The sequence below is a fragment of the Anomaloglossus baeobatrachus genome, chromosome 2 (genome assembly GCF_048569485.1).
Source record: "Anomaloglossus baeobatrachus isolate aAnoBae1 chromosome 2, aAnoBae1.hap1, whole genome shotgun sequence".
Lineage (NCBI taxonomy): Eukaryota > Metazoa > Chordata > Amphibia > Anura > Aromobatidae > Anomaloglossus > Anomaloglossus baeobatrachus.
The window spans coordinates 125,715,436-125,732,217 of record NC_134354.1 but is presented as its reverse complement, the minus strand read 5'-3'; the positions used below and the strand labels follow the sequence as shown (position 1 = coordinate 125,732,217).

Below are 16,782 nucleotides of genomic sequence, written 5' to 3'. Positions count from 1 at the left end.
GTAACCTCCACACGCACAGTAGGATTACCCTACAGTAGTACCCACCAACAAAGTGTGACCCCCCCACAGTTACACAACATAATATATTGCACCCACAGTGACTGCGACACAGTATGATAAGTCTGACATAGTCCTTCCACACGGTATGAGGCCCCCACAGCCCTCCACATAGTATGTCCACCTTCCATACAGTATAACTGTCCTCCATACAGCCCTTCTCACAGTATGATGGCCATCCATTTATAATGGACCCTACACTGTATAATGGGGGAGCTCCACAAAACCCTCCATGTAGTATGATGCCCCACACACAGCCCTCCACACAGTATAATAGCCCCCACTCAGAAAAACGTTCCCCACACAACCTTCCACATAGTATGATGCCCTTCACACAGCCTTTCATGCTGTAAATGGTCCTCACACAGTATAAAGGCCCTCAAACTTTTTTTTATAATTTTATTTCAAATAAAGTATTTTTTTATGTGTTTGTGTTTATTTCTTTCACTTACAGGGTTAGCAATCAAGGGGCCTCATAGATGCCTCCCATTACGAATCTAGGGCTTAGTGGCAGCTGTGAGCTGTCATTAACCCCTTATATTACCCCAATTGCCACCGCACCAGGGGGGCAATTGAAGTGGGCTCGGTAAAGTGATGGAATTGTAACATCTGATTAATGCGAGAATTCTGGGCAGCTGCAGGCTGCTGTTTTTAGGATGGGGCGACCGAATAACCATGGGCCTCCCCAGCCTAAAAATACCATCCGTTATCTTTATCATGGTTGGGCATCAACATTGGTGGTACCGCATGCCGTTTTTTTAAAATTACTTATTTATATATTAAAAAAAAATAAAAAAATAGGGTCCCTCTTATTTTGATGCACAAGATAAATACACTGATGGGAGTTGTAGCCTGTAGCCATGTCCATTATCTGCACTGACTATAATAATATAGGGAAACCCTACGTCAATTTATTTATTTATTTTTACACCACGAGGTTGTAAAATGTCACAACGTCCTCTCAGAGCTGAATGTGCTCGCAACGCTCTCTCGAAGCTGAATTTGGCTCGCGACGCTCTCTAAGAGATAAATGTGGCTTTCAACGTCAGAGAGGTTGGTGAGCTCCGCTCTACATGACAGAAGTGTCAGTAACTATTGATGTATCTGTTGGAAAAGTTTTACCTTCAGTACAAACGTGTTGTCCTTGTCAGGCATCTCCAGCGGCATCGTAGTGCGCACCTCGATAATAGCAGACAGAGGAATGCTTACTTTAGGCTTTGATGACTGTAAGTAAAAAATAAACACATTATTATTATATAGCACAGAAAACAGGTCCAATAACTCAATACACAGCATCACTGGCAATAAACATAACAGTAAAGAATAGCAAAGAAAATGAGATTTCTCTACTGTCCTAATCCTGGGCAAGTAGCTGTGGAGAGGTGGGAAGCGTCCAACATCCGAAGGTAAGAGGTCATTAAATCTCACATTTTACTTAGAATTACGGTAGATTAAAAGAAAAATAAACTAAAAGCCAATAGTAGCTTGGGGACATTGGGTCTATGGGTTACAAGTTCAGGAGGGATTCTTGATCACTGAGTAAAATCTCCATATTGATCTGTCCCACGGACTTTGAATTTCACAGCATGTCATTTTTTTGTCTACTGCATTGCGGATATCATCCTCTAAAATGCACATTGGAGAAATCTGCAGTAAATCCACATGAATACCTGCAGGTTAGACGTGAGAATTTTGCAGCAGATTTGCAGTGAAAGGCTGGAGTGACACTTGTGAGAGTCTCGCGCGAGTCTCGCATCGCATCAACCGGCACGGCCTGATGCTCTCCGGTCAGGAGCTTCTCAGCTGCATAGAAATACATGCTGCCATCCCGCTCCTGTCTGGGGAGAGTGCGGGCGTGCCGGGTGATGCGATGCAAGACTAGCGCGAGTCTCTCACAAGTGTGATTCTGGCCAAACTCAGTAATTTGTAGTGAACGTTCCCCTCACAATCTTCCTATTCGTTAATTTGGTCGTTAATTTGGTACACACATATAAAGTAGATTTTGGATCTGTGTGATACTTTATTCTCCTGGAGACTCCAGACTGGACTCTGCTGGTTTTTCTACAACTTTTCTGCAAAATGCTGCATGCAGCTGCCACAAGAGGGAGCTAGCTGCACATGTATTTATGGACTTTAACTTTGCATATCCAGGTAAGGAGGACCGGTCAGCAGGATATTCAATACCTAATTAAAGGTATACATGTAGAGCACCGTTAATGCTTTTTATATTCAGCAGAATTCATTAGGAAATTTTACAGAAATCTATTTTTGACGTTTTATTCCCAGGGGCATCAGGGGGCACGTCACTCACCAGCTCTGCTGTGGCACTCTGCTGGCCTCCGGTTGTTGATTGACAGGTCATTCTTCCCTCAGTGACCCGTCGCTCATACACAAGTGCCGTCATTGCCAGGGTCATTTCAGTGTGCAGTGAGCTCATCATGACATTGGGGGGGCCGGCACCTTCATCTCACAGCGTCATCTGGAGCTCACGGCACAGGCTTCGTCTCTTCTGAAAACATGAACTTGGGCAATGACGGCGCAGGGGAGAGAGGTCACTGATCGAAGGCAGGAGGTGGGCAGCGAAGTACAGCAGAGATACTGAATGAAGTGTCCGCCCGATGTATGTTAGAATAAAACTTCAAAAATAGATTTTTCACTGATGCCTTAATGAAATTCTACAAAAAAAGGTGTAAAAGTAATAACATTAATGAGGCTTTAAACTCATCGTTAATTAGGAATGGAATATTCTGTAGACTGTGCTTCTTCTAGTGATGGATGGGGACAGCCAGAATTTAAAGGGAATCTGTCACCAGGTTTTGCCACGTAATCTGAGAGCAGCATAATGTAAAGACAGAGACCATACACAGAAACTGTTTTATCAGCAGATTAGTAGTCCTCCATATTCTTGAGCTATGTATAACCTCACCCTCGCCACTGATTGACAGCTTTCTGCCCATACATAGTGTACACAGTGCCAAGCAGCAAAGTGGGTGGTTTTACAGAGCTCAACATTCAGAGAACTGTTAAGGCCACTTCACACACAGATAAATCTTTGGCAGATCTGTGGTTGCAGTGAAATCATGGACATATTGTTCCATTTGTACACAGCCACAAACCTGGCACTGATTGTCCACAATTTCACTGCAACCACAGATCTGCCGCAGATTTATCTCTGTGTGTAAAGTGGCCTTTAGATCTGCAGCAGATAAAACTACAGCACGCAGCCCAGTAAGTGACACATCGCTGGAATCAGGAGCTCTGCTCGTACGTTATACTGCTCTCAGATAGGACAAATTGGACAATATAAACATGGTGACAGAATCCCTTCAATAGTATTTATGGTTCTGTATAAAAAGGCACTTTACTGGAACTGTATGTGAGAGATAACTTTGCCACAATAGTGCCGTGAGTCGAGGGGGGGCACGGTGCCAGTGCAGGGCCCCACCCCCCCTCAAACGTCATTGCACGTTCAACTGTTCCAGTATCGCGGATGCCGATACACTTGAAAGCAATGATGAAAGAGGGAGCAGACCGTTTCCTCCTCCATCATCATAAGGCCCTGTCACACTAAGCAACATCGCTAGCAACATCGCTGCTAACGAACAACTTTTGTGACGTTGCTAGCGATGTTGCTGTGTGTGACATCCAGCAACAACCTGGCCCCTGCTGTGAGGTCGTTGGTTGTTGCTGAATGTCCTGGGCCATTTTTTAGTTGTTGCTGTCCTGCTGTGAAGCACAGATCGCTGTGTGTGACAGCGAGACAGCAACAACTAAATGTGCAGGCAGCAGGAGCCGGCTTCTGCAGAGGCTGGTAACCAATGTAAACATCGGGTAACCAAGAAGCCCTGTCCTTGGTTACCCGATATTTACCTTTGATACCAGCCTCCGCAGCTCTCACTGTCAGTGCCGGCTCCTGCTCTGTGCACATGACATGTAGCTAGCTGCAGGACACATCGGGTTAATTAACCTGATGTGTGCTGTAAGTAGGAGAGCAAGGAGCCAGCGCTCAGTGTGCGCTGCTCCCTGCTCTGTGCACATGTAGCTAGCTGCAGGACACATCGGGTTAATTAACCTGATGTGTGCTGTAGCTAGGAGAGCAGGGAGCCAGCGCTAAGCATTGTGCGCTGCTCCCTGCTCTGTGCACATGTAGCTGCAGCATACATCGGGTAATTAACCCGATGTGTGCTGTAGCTAGGAGAGCAAGGAGCCAACGCTAAGTGTGCGCTGCTCCCTGCTCTCTGCACGTGTAGCTCCGTGCAGTGGTAACCAAGGTAAATATCGGGTTGGTTACCCGATATTTACCTTAGTTACCAAGCGCAGCATCTTCCACGCGGCGCTGGGGGCTGGTCACTGGTTGCTGGTGAGCTCACCAGCAACTCGTGTAGTGACGCTCCAGCGATCCCTGCCAGGTCAGGTTGCTGGTGGGATCGCTGGAGCGTCGCAGTGTGACATCTCACCAGCAACTTCCTAGCAACTTACCAGCGATCCCTATCGTTGTTGGGATCGCTGGTAAGTTGCTTAGTGTGACGGTACCTTTACTCTCACTGTGTCTTAAGTCTCAGCACAGCAGGCATGATGATGTCACTATTGCTCACCTACTGTGGAGACATGTGCAGAGCTGCAGATCTCGGCAAGGAGATCAGAGCAGTGGGGAAAAGAGGAGAGGCTATTTTTTTTTTAAGTCATTGAGTACACTGGTGGAGGACTATGGAGCTGCAGCTGCATTAAAATGTATGGAGGACTATGGGGGTGCATTATAATATATGGTGGACTATTTGGTGCATTATTTTATATGGAGGACTATGGGGTGCATTATAATATATGGAGGACTATGGGGTGCATTATAATATATGGAGGACTATGGGGGTGCATTATAATATATGGAGGACTGTGTGGGTGCATTATAATATATGGAGGACTGTGTGGGTGCATTATAATATATGGAGGAGTATTTGGTGCATTATTTTATATAGAGGACTATGGGGCGCATTATAGTATATAGAGGACTATATGGGTGCATTAGACTATATGGAGGACTACTATTTGAGGTATTGGAAAAATATTGGTTCTCTGACTAAATTCTGTTCTAAATGCCTAGGAGGGCAGGTCCCACTGAGCTCCTAACTATACAAGAATTTAGTAAACTAGTGCTACCCATAGGCATTATGGCCTTATTCTTGAATCAGACTTTTGGCATAAAACTGTTAGAAATGTTGCAATTTTGTTGCAATATTTACGTATGACACAAATGTTTTGCACTTTTTATACCTGTCCCGGTCAACTCTTTTTGAAAAGTAGGCGGAACTTAACCAGGTGGTTGACAAATTCATTATAATTTAACCAAGTAAATTGGTATGGCACATGGCAACTGAAAAATGTGCTAAATTAATCAAGACGTCTTTTCCTCTTAATGAAGTTTGCGCACTAATCTAGCACACTGTTTATCAAGATGAGCATACAAAATTCCAATCTTGATGAATTACAGGCTATATATTTTATGTCTATAACTAACTCCAATTTACTAATTTCGCTTAAGACTCATTCAATCTTCAGGGTTTTTTGTCTATTTGTTTGACTCCTGATGAAGCTCTTGATACAGCGAAACACGTATCAAGAACAGTGTCTATTAAAATTCGTAATTGTGATGTTGTGGGGTAAGATATTATAGCTATATGTGTACTACATGTCTGTATATTCTATTATAGTGCTATGTTCTAACTTGGGATTCCCCAGTGTATTTATATTAAGCTCTGCCCTCATTATTTGTCAGTTATCTAATACAGCTGTCTGTGTACAGCATTTTGGATTTATGTGTCAATGTTTGTTGTTTACATATAATTTATTATTTATTTATTTTTTGTTGCTTTATAATTGAGTATCACATTTTAAGTCTCAATTTTTATATATAAACATTAAGTAGCAGGTATATATATATATAGACCTGTTACTTAATGTTTATATATTATCATTGTATACACTGGTGCTTACAAGATACTTTCTTGTTAATCATATAGTAATAGACATACACCTCAATAATCCCCATGTCCCAACAGATTGTCCTTCTTATTGTAGTATGGGATTTTGTTTGTTTTGCCCAAATAATTTTTTTCCTTTTTTACGCAAGTATATATATATATACAGTATATATAGTATTTTATTTATTTTTTTAACCAATTGGATTTTTTTTCGAATCCTCTTGTTATCTGTCTGTCTGTTCTTGTAAGCTAAAAAAAATAGGGAAGAAAAATAATTTCGAATTTTTCCAACTGGTTTTCACAGACACATTCGCTTTGAGGGGAGATTATGATTCGATTTGTAGATCGCACAGGTCCCCTTTTCATTTACTTATTTTTTTATGGACAATTGGTCAGCAAAATAAAACATACATGGGAACATGCCTATAGACTATAATGGGCACTAGATTAATCTGCAAGAAAAACAGACAGAACGTGAATGTAGAACACAAATGTGTGAATTTGGCCTGAAATTCAGAAACTCAAGGGAACAATTGCTCAGTCTCCCAACAGAGTATTAATTCAGTATGATGGCCGCTCGACCCTAGTTTTGAATAAAGCCAGACAACCCCTTTAATTTATTATTAGAAGCCCCTAAAATTCAGGAGAGCTGTCACATCTGCGATCTGCTTACAAGCATCAGACAGCTGGGAAGCAGCAGAGACATCACAATTTGCTAACAAATCACGCTGCACAATATAAAATGTCTGGATCTATACAATTTATGTTTTCACATATGTCACCAAATGTGCCATCATCATTATAGACCAGCCCATCACACATGCCGCTGATATATCCCAAATGGAGCAAATAGTCATCAAAGGGTCAAAACAAATCTCCTCATTTCCGAGAGGGAAGAAGCAATCACTTAATGAAGACTTCACAAGGTTGAATTTCTTTGAACGAGTCCGAAACAGACAAAAATAATCCGGGAGAAAACGAAATCTCCAGAGAACAATTAATTTTATCAGAAGGTGCGAGAAGCATCTGTAATGTAAAATACCCAAATAAGACAATGCATTATGGATGGAATTAGCATGTCTCCTATGACCCGGTACAATACTGAGAGCCGATGACGAAGGCTCATACATAATTCACATAAGTTATGTTACAGTCTGTGCCTTAGGCAAATCTCTCAGCCTCCAGCCTTTTCCAGGACAATTATGCACAATCATAATGTCTTATACAGCACGTTGCATGGATTATTATGCTACCGTTCACATTACCGTCAGTTAAAAGTGTTTAGCACATCTGGAAACTACATGTGTATTGGTCTATGTTGTGTAACACAATGATCGGCGACGTAACAGGTGTAGAACAAGGGTGGTAATGTATAGCTTGTGTCTTCCCAGGTTTCTTTTTATTTTAGCCTTTCTTCTACTTTTATCTATAGATCCTGTAACAAATTTCTGATCTCGCTAGTTACACGTATTGGAGGAAGCAGCTCTGTAAATCCATCTCCGAACATTTAAAGGGCATTTATCAGGAGGATCAGCCCCCCTAAGCCATCTATATGCACATGTAGGTCATAGGAAGATGAATAAAACGATACCTTGATATCTGCGATCTGATGTCTTATTCCAGAGAAATCCACGTTTTTCTTATATGTAAATGAGCTGTTCCAGGCTGCGGGCCGGACACTAATCTGCATGAGAATCTGACTCCATATCTTTTTTAGATAGAATGTAGATTTCTCTGGAATAAGGCATCAGATCGCAGATATGAAGGTATCCTTTTATTTAGCTTCCTGTGACCTACATGCCCATATAGATGTCTTAGGATTGATCCCACTGCCAGATTCCCTTTAAAGGGAACCTGTCACCAGTTTTTTCATGTATCAGCTAATTCCACTAATTTACTCAATCACTTTGCTGCATTCTAAAAAGTTGTTCATTATGTCCTGACCCCCCATATCCCCCCGAAATTTTTTTTAATAGATCCATTACTTTATGCAAATCCAATTGGTCTGGTCCGATGGGCATCATTGCAGCGGCTCCTGTCCCTCCTCTCCACTGTCAATTGTCATCCTCCAGATGTGATTGATGTAAATTATGAGTCCGGGGACATTAGACACTCGGGACAAGGTTTATCTGGATGAGAAGCATGAAAAGATCGGACCAGCCTGATTGCATGAACATCCGACGTTGGTACCCACATTCTCCGTTACTCTCCCAATGCACCAAGTATTGAAGTGACTTGTGCACAAAGTAAGAATCAATAATATAGGCTATCAGAAACTCCAGACATACCCATCAATAACGACAGGGGAAGGGGATAACGGAGCGGGTTCAGAAGAAACAACATAGTTTTTAAAGAGTGATTGGAGAAACACATTATGAGCTTTAAAAGTAGGTTACAAGTCAAGCCGAAATGCTACTGGATTGATGACAGCGACTATCTTATAGGGACCGATGAACCTGGGTATTCGTAATATTCGTTATTCGTCGAGTATTTTGGTATTTGCTTCGTGAGTTTTGAGCCCCCTCCCACATACCCCCTGGTGTGGTGGCAGTCGGAGTAATATATAGGGTTGATGTGAGTTGTGATTTGTCAAAAATCACAGCTACCATCAAACCTTGACTTGGTAAAAGAGAGGTGTCTATAAGACCCCTCCATTACTGCACATCAAAGTGGCGGAATACTCTGACAACACTGTTCCCAGAAACAACCTGTTTCAGAGATGCATCCAGGCATCTTCCCCATGCTGTTCCCATTCAATTTCAGCACTTTTCCATCTATTTCAGCATTTTTACAGCCCTGTCAGACATCCTGGGAGGGTCGGCTGGAAAATTATTAGCGTTTCCCATTAACATGCATTAGATTTGTTACTCGTGATGAATGCACAAATAGTACGAAATATTCGAGACGAATAATCCAAACTAGAATATTTAATTATTCGCCCATCACTAGACACTCTCGAAAATCCTGATGCAACTTTGACCACTAGAAATGACGAGATAGTGGCTCTGTGGTAGTTTTACAACCAGGATTTCCCGCAAGAACTGAATCTCCAGAGGGGAGTGGCATAATCAGAACAGCTGAGATAACCCCAGGATGGAAAGCCTAAGGAGACCGAAAGAACTGCTTAATGTGACGCCCCTAAACTAGTCAGGGTGTCACAGGGTACTGCACCCCTTTCTTGACTGGTGCAGGGCTCAACCCCTCATGGTTCTGGGATCCTAACTTTTAGTATTGCTCCATCAGCATGCAAATCCTAGTCACACCTCACACCACACCCTGTCAGGCACACCAGTGGGTGGTCTAGCTGGAACAGGACTACCCGCCTAGGGGTTAGACAGACTGACGGGAGGGGCAGAGTTAGTGCAGTGGTAGCCCTCAGAGAGTGAGGAGCTGGAGGGAGTTGAAGCTCCTTGGGAGACGTTGGCTGGGTCGCAGACGGTGGTCTGAGACCGAAGGAGTCAGAGACCCAGTCGCAGGGTATTGGAGAAAGGTGCCAGGCTTAGTTTTGGGGAACGGTCGACACCGGAGTACCTAGTAACCGAACCAGTACCGAGCACGGTGGGATACTGGACCCTAGATCAGGGAGAAGCTTCACACAAACTGATAATTAACCTGTGGATGATAGCATCTTTATGAACTTTCCCCAAGCGCTCAGAGATCGAAGGCATCAATACAACGAGGGGGATAGGGCTTTCCAGCTTATGCGGCCCACTGAAATCCCAAGTGTCAGCCATCGAGAGCACAGCTTCCCTACTTAACAGTGGGGAGCAGGACCCTGACCGCTTCAGGCAGAGGAGTCACGCAGATCATTTAAAATACAGTGCATGGAGGCAAGGTACAGACTACTAGCAATACCAAAGGGAGCGGACTCTCGGACGGGCTCCCCTGAAGTGGCAGCGGCACCCAGAGACTTGGTTTACCTTTGTGTCAGAGTCTGCTTTGCGGTCGCATCACTACCAACACTGTCTGAGTGAGTACGCTGTCCTCCCCTGCTTCCTACCTGCCCTACATTACCTCATCCATCCAGAGTCCCGGGGGCCTTCGCTACCCATGGAGGGAACGTCATCTGGCTGCCCCCCTCCATCTTCCCCCAGGTACTCCCATCGGCAGCGGTGGTACTCCCCTCACAGCGAACCACGGGTGACGTCACGAACTCTTCTCCCCTGTAAATACCCCCTTTGCATTTGAAGTGGCCGCAAGCTCCCTCTGGAGACCCCGGATCCGAGTGGTTCAACCGCTGCAGGGGCGGCACATTAACCCTTGAAGCACTGGACCAAGGAAAATCTGCACAGCTAACTGGAGAGCAAAGCAGATGCAACCAGTGCAAATGTGCGTGTAGCTATGCTCTGCGATCTTCTGACACCTCAAACAGAGGAGACCACTCTCCATCGTGCTACCTCTGTGACACTTTGTAGGTGATAACAGGCAACTCCAAGATGGGTATGATTTTGGCCCATTCTTCCAAACAAAAACTCTTCAAATGTGGGCTCCTTCTATGAACTCTGAGCTTTAGTTCCTTCCATAAATTTTCTATTGGATTCAGATCCGGTGATCGGCTCAGCCATTCTAGCAACTTTATTTTCTTTCTCTGAAACAAACTGAGAGTTTTCTTGGCTGTGTGTTTGTCTTACTGAAATGTCCACCCTTGTTTCATCTTCATCATCCTGGTAGACGGCAGATTTGTATCAAGAATGTCTAGGTACATTTCTCCATTCATCTTTCCATCCTTCATTATATGAATTTTGTCCGTGCTGTATATTGAAAGTCAGCCCCACACCTTGATGTTCCCACCTCCAAACTTCACTGTTGGTATGAAGTTTTTTGGGGTTATATGCAGTGCCTTTTGGCCTCCAAATATGGTATGTGTGCGGCGTGATGGGCCGATGATGGGTGACATATATACCAGGCTGAGGGACAAATATACTAGGATAAGGATCATATGTACCAGAAGGAGGAACATATATACTAGAATGGGCCCAGTATGAGCATCATATATATCAGGATGGGCCCAGGATGAAGGTCATATGTTCCAAGATGGGGCACATGTATACCAGGATGGGGAACATATATGCCAGGATGGGGGTCATATATACCAGAATGGGGAACATATTGTTACGGTTGTGTCACAGTTGATAAAAAATTGTATAAAAAAACTGAGAGTCCTCAGTTGTTTATACCTTTTAATGGCTAACTGAAAAGATGGTAATATATAGCAAGCTTTTGAGACTACTTGGGTCTCTTCATCAGGCTCAGTATATACTGATCCTGATGAAGAGACCTGAGTAGTCTTGAAAGTTTGCTATATATTACCATCTCTTGCTAAACAAGGAGAAAAAAGGGGTCTTTAAGTAGTCAGAGCCAAAAAAAGCTCAGTTAAGAAAGAGTCAAGAGACCTCATTGCAAAAAAAGTTAGAAAATGTTATTTTTAAATAGTTAATATAGCAAGAGGTAACATATAAATTAGCAATTCATTAATTTTAATGTACACATCAGATGAATAAATAAAGTCAGTTACAAAAAATTACTGCACAAGAAACCCCATAGGATGAGTGGTAAACCATAGACTTTCAGTGGAAATTACAGATTACATATATTCAGTTCAGAACATCAATGAATAGATCATTGGAGACACAATATGGTAGTCACAGTCACAAGTAGAAGCAAAACAGCCAAATATCATATAATCATGGATCACAATGTAAAAGTCTGTAAATAAATAAAGTGGTGTGAGAACCATAGAGACATAGATTCCCCCTAAATAGTAATAATAGTCCCATTTAGGCCCAGACTCTCATGAATCATAATAGTGAGCCACTATATAAAATGATGCAGGAAATCGGTCAATTCCCATAATGTTTTGTATCCACCAGGTAACACTCACCCATACTGAGTAAACCGCGCAGTAAAACGTGCCCCGACGTGCACGTTTTGAGGTTTTCTTCAGGGGGCCGTGATCACTGAAAGTCTATGGTTTAAGACTCACCCTATGGGGTTTCCTGTGCAGTAATTTTTTAAGAGGGAATTTATTTATTCACCTGATGTGTACATTAAAATGAATGAATTGCTAATTTATATGTTACCTTTTGCTATATTAACTATTTAAAAATAAACATTTTCTAAATTTTATTGCAATGAGGTCTCTTCACTCGTTCTTAACTGAGGTTTGTTTGGCTCTGACTACTTAAAGACCCCTTTTTTCTCCTTGTTTAGCAAATTTTGATAACAGGGTGTAGTCTGTGGTATTCTGTATGATTAATGTCTCTTCATCTGTCCTAATTTTTGGTATTTATATTACCATCTCTTCAGTTAGCCATTGAAAGGTAAAACTGAGGACTCTAAGTTCTTTTAAACAATTTTTTCTATCTCTACTGGCTAACAGGGTACAATGATATCTTTTACCTGTATCACAGTTGACAGACAGTCCTGTGGTGTCTGGCTTTAGAAGGTCGCTGTATTTGGCTATAGAAACTGCTCTCTGAGATTCTATTCTTCCTTCTGTGGTGTAAATAGAAACCTGTGTTTCTTCTCTGTTTGGGGTTAATCCTTTTCCTTTTAGGACCCTGTAGCTATCCTCACCTCTCTGATGTTAATCCTTATCACTACCCCTTGTGTCCTTAAATACCTGCATTTACCCTTGGTATTTGCTGGTGATAAGAGTTTAATTTCTATATTGTCTTGAGTGCAAACAGTTGCTTTTAATCATCTGGAGATACACTGTTGTAGGGTAAGTTCACACAGTGCTGTTTTTCGCGGCGTTTTTGCGCAGTTTTTGGGTGCGTTTTTGCTCAGAAAACTGCATGACTTTGCTTCCCCAGCAAAGTCTATGAGTTTTCATTTTTGCTGTCTGCACACAGCGTTTTTTTTCAGCTGCGTTTTTGTGGTGCCACAAAAACGCAGCATGTCAATTATTCCCGCGTTTTTCACTACGCTTTTCATCCATTGAGTGCAATGGGATGTTGAAAGACGCAATGAGAAACGCAAATAGGTGCGTTTTGGTGCGTTTCTAAGACCAAAAACGCAGCTATAAATGCAGGAGGTGGGTAGTAAAGTGACATGTACAGGAGGAGGATTCCTTCTGTCTGTAAATACAGAAGTGTGAATCCTCCCGATACCGTCACCGCCGCTTCCACCTTCAGTCCTGTGCATGTATGCTCACGTGCGGCGTCATGTACGGGCAGGAGGTGGAAGCAGCTGCGAAAACAAAAGTGAACAGTAGAAAAAAAAAATGTCATACTCACCTGTCACAGGACTCCCGGTGCCATGCCCGCTCCCAGCTCCTCCTCCCGGTACCGCCGCTCCGGGTGTGTGCAGTCTCCCCGGGTACGTATGCCTGCAGGATGCAGGACCTGGCGATGGATCACCTGATGCAGTCACCTGACGCATCAGCTGATCGTAAGTCTCGGGGTGACGCCAGCGGCCGGCCGGTTTAACCTATCAGCGGATGCGTCAGGAGACTTCATCCCTGATTACCGGCAGCTCCTGCAGCGATCGGACGGGATCAGACTCCAGTCCAGGAGCTGCCGGTAATCAGCACATAAGTGAGTATTTTTTTTTTTGCACCGATGCATCTGCTGATTGTATAAACGTCTTTTATACAATCAGCTGCTGTGTGATGTGATTCAGGCACTTGAAGCTGACACATCATCTGATCGCTTTGCCTTCCAGCAAAGCGATCAGATGATATTGGATCCGGATTGGACGGCGCGGGACCCCTGACCCAGGATTACTGCGGAGGGGGGGTTCTTTATTTCAATAAAGATGGAGTCACTAATTGTGTTGTGTTTTATTTCTAATAAAAATATTTTTCTGTGTGTTGTGGTTTTTTTTATCTTTACTAGAAATTCATGGTGGCCATGCCTAATATTTGCGTGACACCATGAATTTCGGGCTTAGGGCCAGCTGATAATATACAGCTAGCCCTAACCCCATTATTACCCAGTGAGCCACCCGGCATCAGGGCAGCTGGAAGAGTTGGATACAGCGCCAGAAGATGGCGCTTCTATGAAAGCGCCATTTTCTGGGGTGGCTGCGGACTGCAATTCGCAGCGGGGGTCCCCATAAAGCATGGGCACCCTGCACTGTGGATTCCAATCCCCAGCTGCCTAGTTGTACCCGGCTGGACACAAAAATTAGGCGAAGCTCACGTCATTTTTTTTTTTTAATTATTTCATGAAATTCATGAAATAATTACAAAAAAAGGGCTTCTCTATATTTTTGGTTCCCAGCCGGGTACAAATAGGCAGCTGGGGGTTGGGGGCAGCCCGTACCTGCCTGCTGTACCCGGCTAGCATACAAAAATATGGCGAAGCCCACGTCATTTTTTTGTTTGGGGGGGGGGCAAAGAAATCTTGCATACAGTCCTGGAAGGAGGATGTTGAGCCTTGTAGTTCGACAGCTGCTGTCTGCTCTCCTGCATACACTATTGGATGGAGGATGCTGAGCCTTGTAGTTCGACAGCTGCTGTCTGCTCTCCTGCATACACTATTGAATGGAGTTTGCTGAGCCTTGTTGGTCTGTTCCCCCTGACTCTCCCTCCAGCATACAGTCCTGGATGGAGCATGCTGCGCCTTGTAGTTCTGCAGCTGCTGTCTGCTCTCCTGCATACACTATTGGATGGAGTATGCTGAGCCTTGTAGTTCTGCAGCTGTCTGCTCTCCTGCATACACTAGTGGAGAATGAAGAACATATTGAAGAAGGAAATGACATCAGACCTTTTTTTTTTGTTCACTGATAAAAAACGCATAAAGACGCAGTGAGCAAAAACGCACAAAAACGCAGCGTCAAAAAAACGCAGTGTGTGAACCTAGCCGTATGTTGCTGTATCTCACCCTGGTCATCTTGGAGATAAGTTGTTTGTTTACTTTCCCCTGTTTGTGTTCACTGTGTGTTTTTTTTAGAACTAAACCCTCATCCCTTCCGTTCTTTACCTAGGGCCCACTTCAGGGTCAGCAGGGGCCAGGTATCCTGCTTGGCGCATAGGGTCGGAACCTATCTAGGGTGGTCATTGGAGCCAGGAGCCAGCGGATGGTCTGATCAGGGGTCACCATCTCCCCCTTCCCTAGACACAGGGTTTCCCTCTTCCCTTCACTCCCTTTTGCCATTTGCTTGGTATTTTCCCATACCTAGCATGACACATACTGTATATACCAAGATGAGGGCCATATACAGTATATATCATGATTGGGACATATATATATATATATATATATAAATATCAGGATGAGGGCCATATATATAAAGAAGGGCCCATGATGGGAATCATATATACTATGGTAGGACAAAAGATGGGGAACATACACACCAGGATGGAGGACATATACATGAGGATGGGGGAAGCATATACCTGGTAGGGGCCCGGGATAGGGGACAATAGTATAGAATTGGGGGGAGATTAATCCCATAACAGTGTCAGCAGCAGATACACCCCCCCCCCCATAACAGAGCGTCATTTTTTGCCTCAAAGTTTTTTTCTTCCTCTAAAATTTAGGTTGCGTCTTATAGTCTGGAAAATATGGTATTTATTAATGTTTTTATAGGTGAACATTACTAATGAAACACAAGTGGCAAAAACTGATACACAGACCGGACGATGAAACTGAGGTCAATAACAGTGAAATGTTTTTGTTTTTATGTACGAGAAAAATCACCAAATGTCTGAATGAAGCTTTATTGTAAATACACTTTAAGGAATAATTTATACATTTATCCTAAATTGGTGCCATTAAAAATGACTTTTTTCCATAAAAGCAAATCCACAAGTCAATGGAAAAATAAAAAAAGGCCTCTGTTGAAAAGAGATAATCAAAAATAAAAAAAAGTAGCTTGATCATCAAGGCACAAAAAATACTCATTATAGCACGAGAAGTCAGACACGGAGCTGCTGATCAGAAACGGGGAAATTATAATGATATTTTATTCCTCACTGTACACACATCAGCACATTAGATCTGCACCGCTGTGTGCTGCGCTCAGGCAAAATGAGGCATGGAGATAGCACTGTAAGTAGTGACCTAGAGCCTATTGATCTAATGGGCTCCAGGAGCTTATTGATCTCATACGCTTCATTGCGGTGTATCTTACTAACTAGCGCACTTCTTGAGATACATTTTAATAGTCTTGTCTTTGTTCTCATCATTAGCTACAGTGCATGTAAGGTTTAGGAGTGAATGACCTCTTACAATGTGCTTCATCCCCTTGTTGTGTTGTGGAAATGTGTCCTAAGACTCCTGGGAATTTGGGGTCATTCTTCATTCCTGTTCTGCATTTATTTAACTAATTCACCATCTGCGTCCCCTAAAATACCATCTGCCCTCGCACTAGAATAGATTACTTGGTCATACTTGAAGGCCTTCACATACTTACCCAAATTTTCAGAAAAAAAAACCCTCACAAGAAGTTATATAATTAAATCCGTACCTAAGGTAATGTGATATAAAATAGAGTTTTATTAGTGACAAAGCAAATATATATGGGTGCGGAGAAATATATTAAATTACCAACTGGACAGCGTGTAATATGGCAGCTAGGAAATCCTAAACTGTATTGTCAGTTTTTGCATTATAGGAACCTGAGCAATAGTTTTCTGATGTTACCCAGGGTTTATGTAATAGAACTTTATTTTTTTTGTAATATACTATTTATTTCATACTGGTTGTAGTACCCGGGCGTTGCACGGGAAAGTAAGTGTCTCTCTGTCTCCCTCCCAGTCTCTGTCTGTCTGTCTGTTTCCTTGTCTCTCTGTGTGTCTGTC

The 16,782-nt window shown here is 43.0% G+C and overlaps 1 protein-coding gene across 1 annotated transcript in view; it reads right to left on the bottom strand.

Moving 5' to 3' along the window:
- Positions 1-16,782, bottom strand: part of SH2B2 (SH2B adaptor protein 2) — a 172,977-nt gene that overhangs the window by 46,300 nt on the left and 109,895 nt on the right. The window contains exon 3 of the mRNA XM_075335309.1: positions 1,180-1,281. Within this exon, the coding sequence (XP_075191424.1) occupies positions 1,180-1,281 (102 nt within the window). The remainder of the gene's footprint in view (positions 1-1,179; positions 1,282-16,782) is intronic.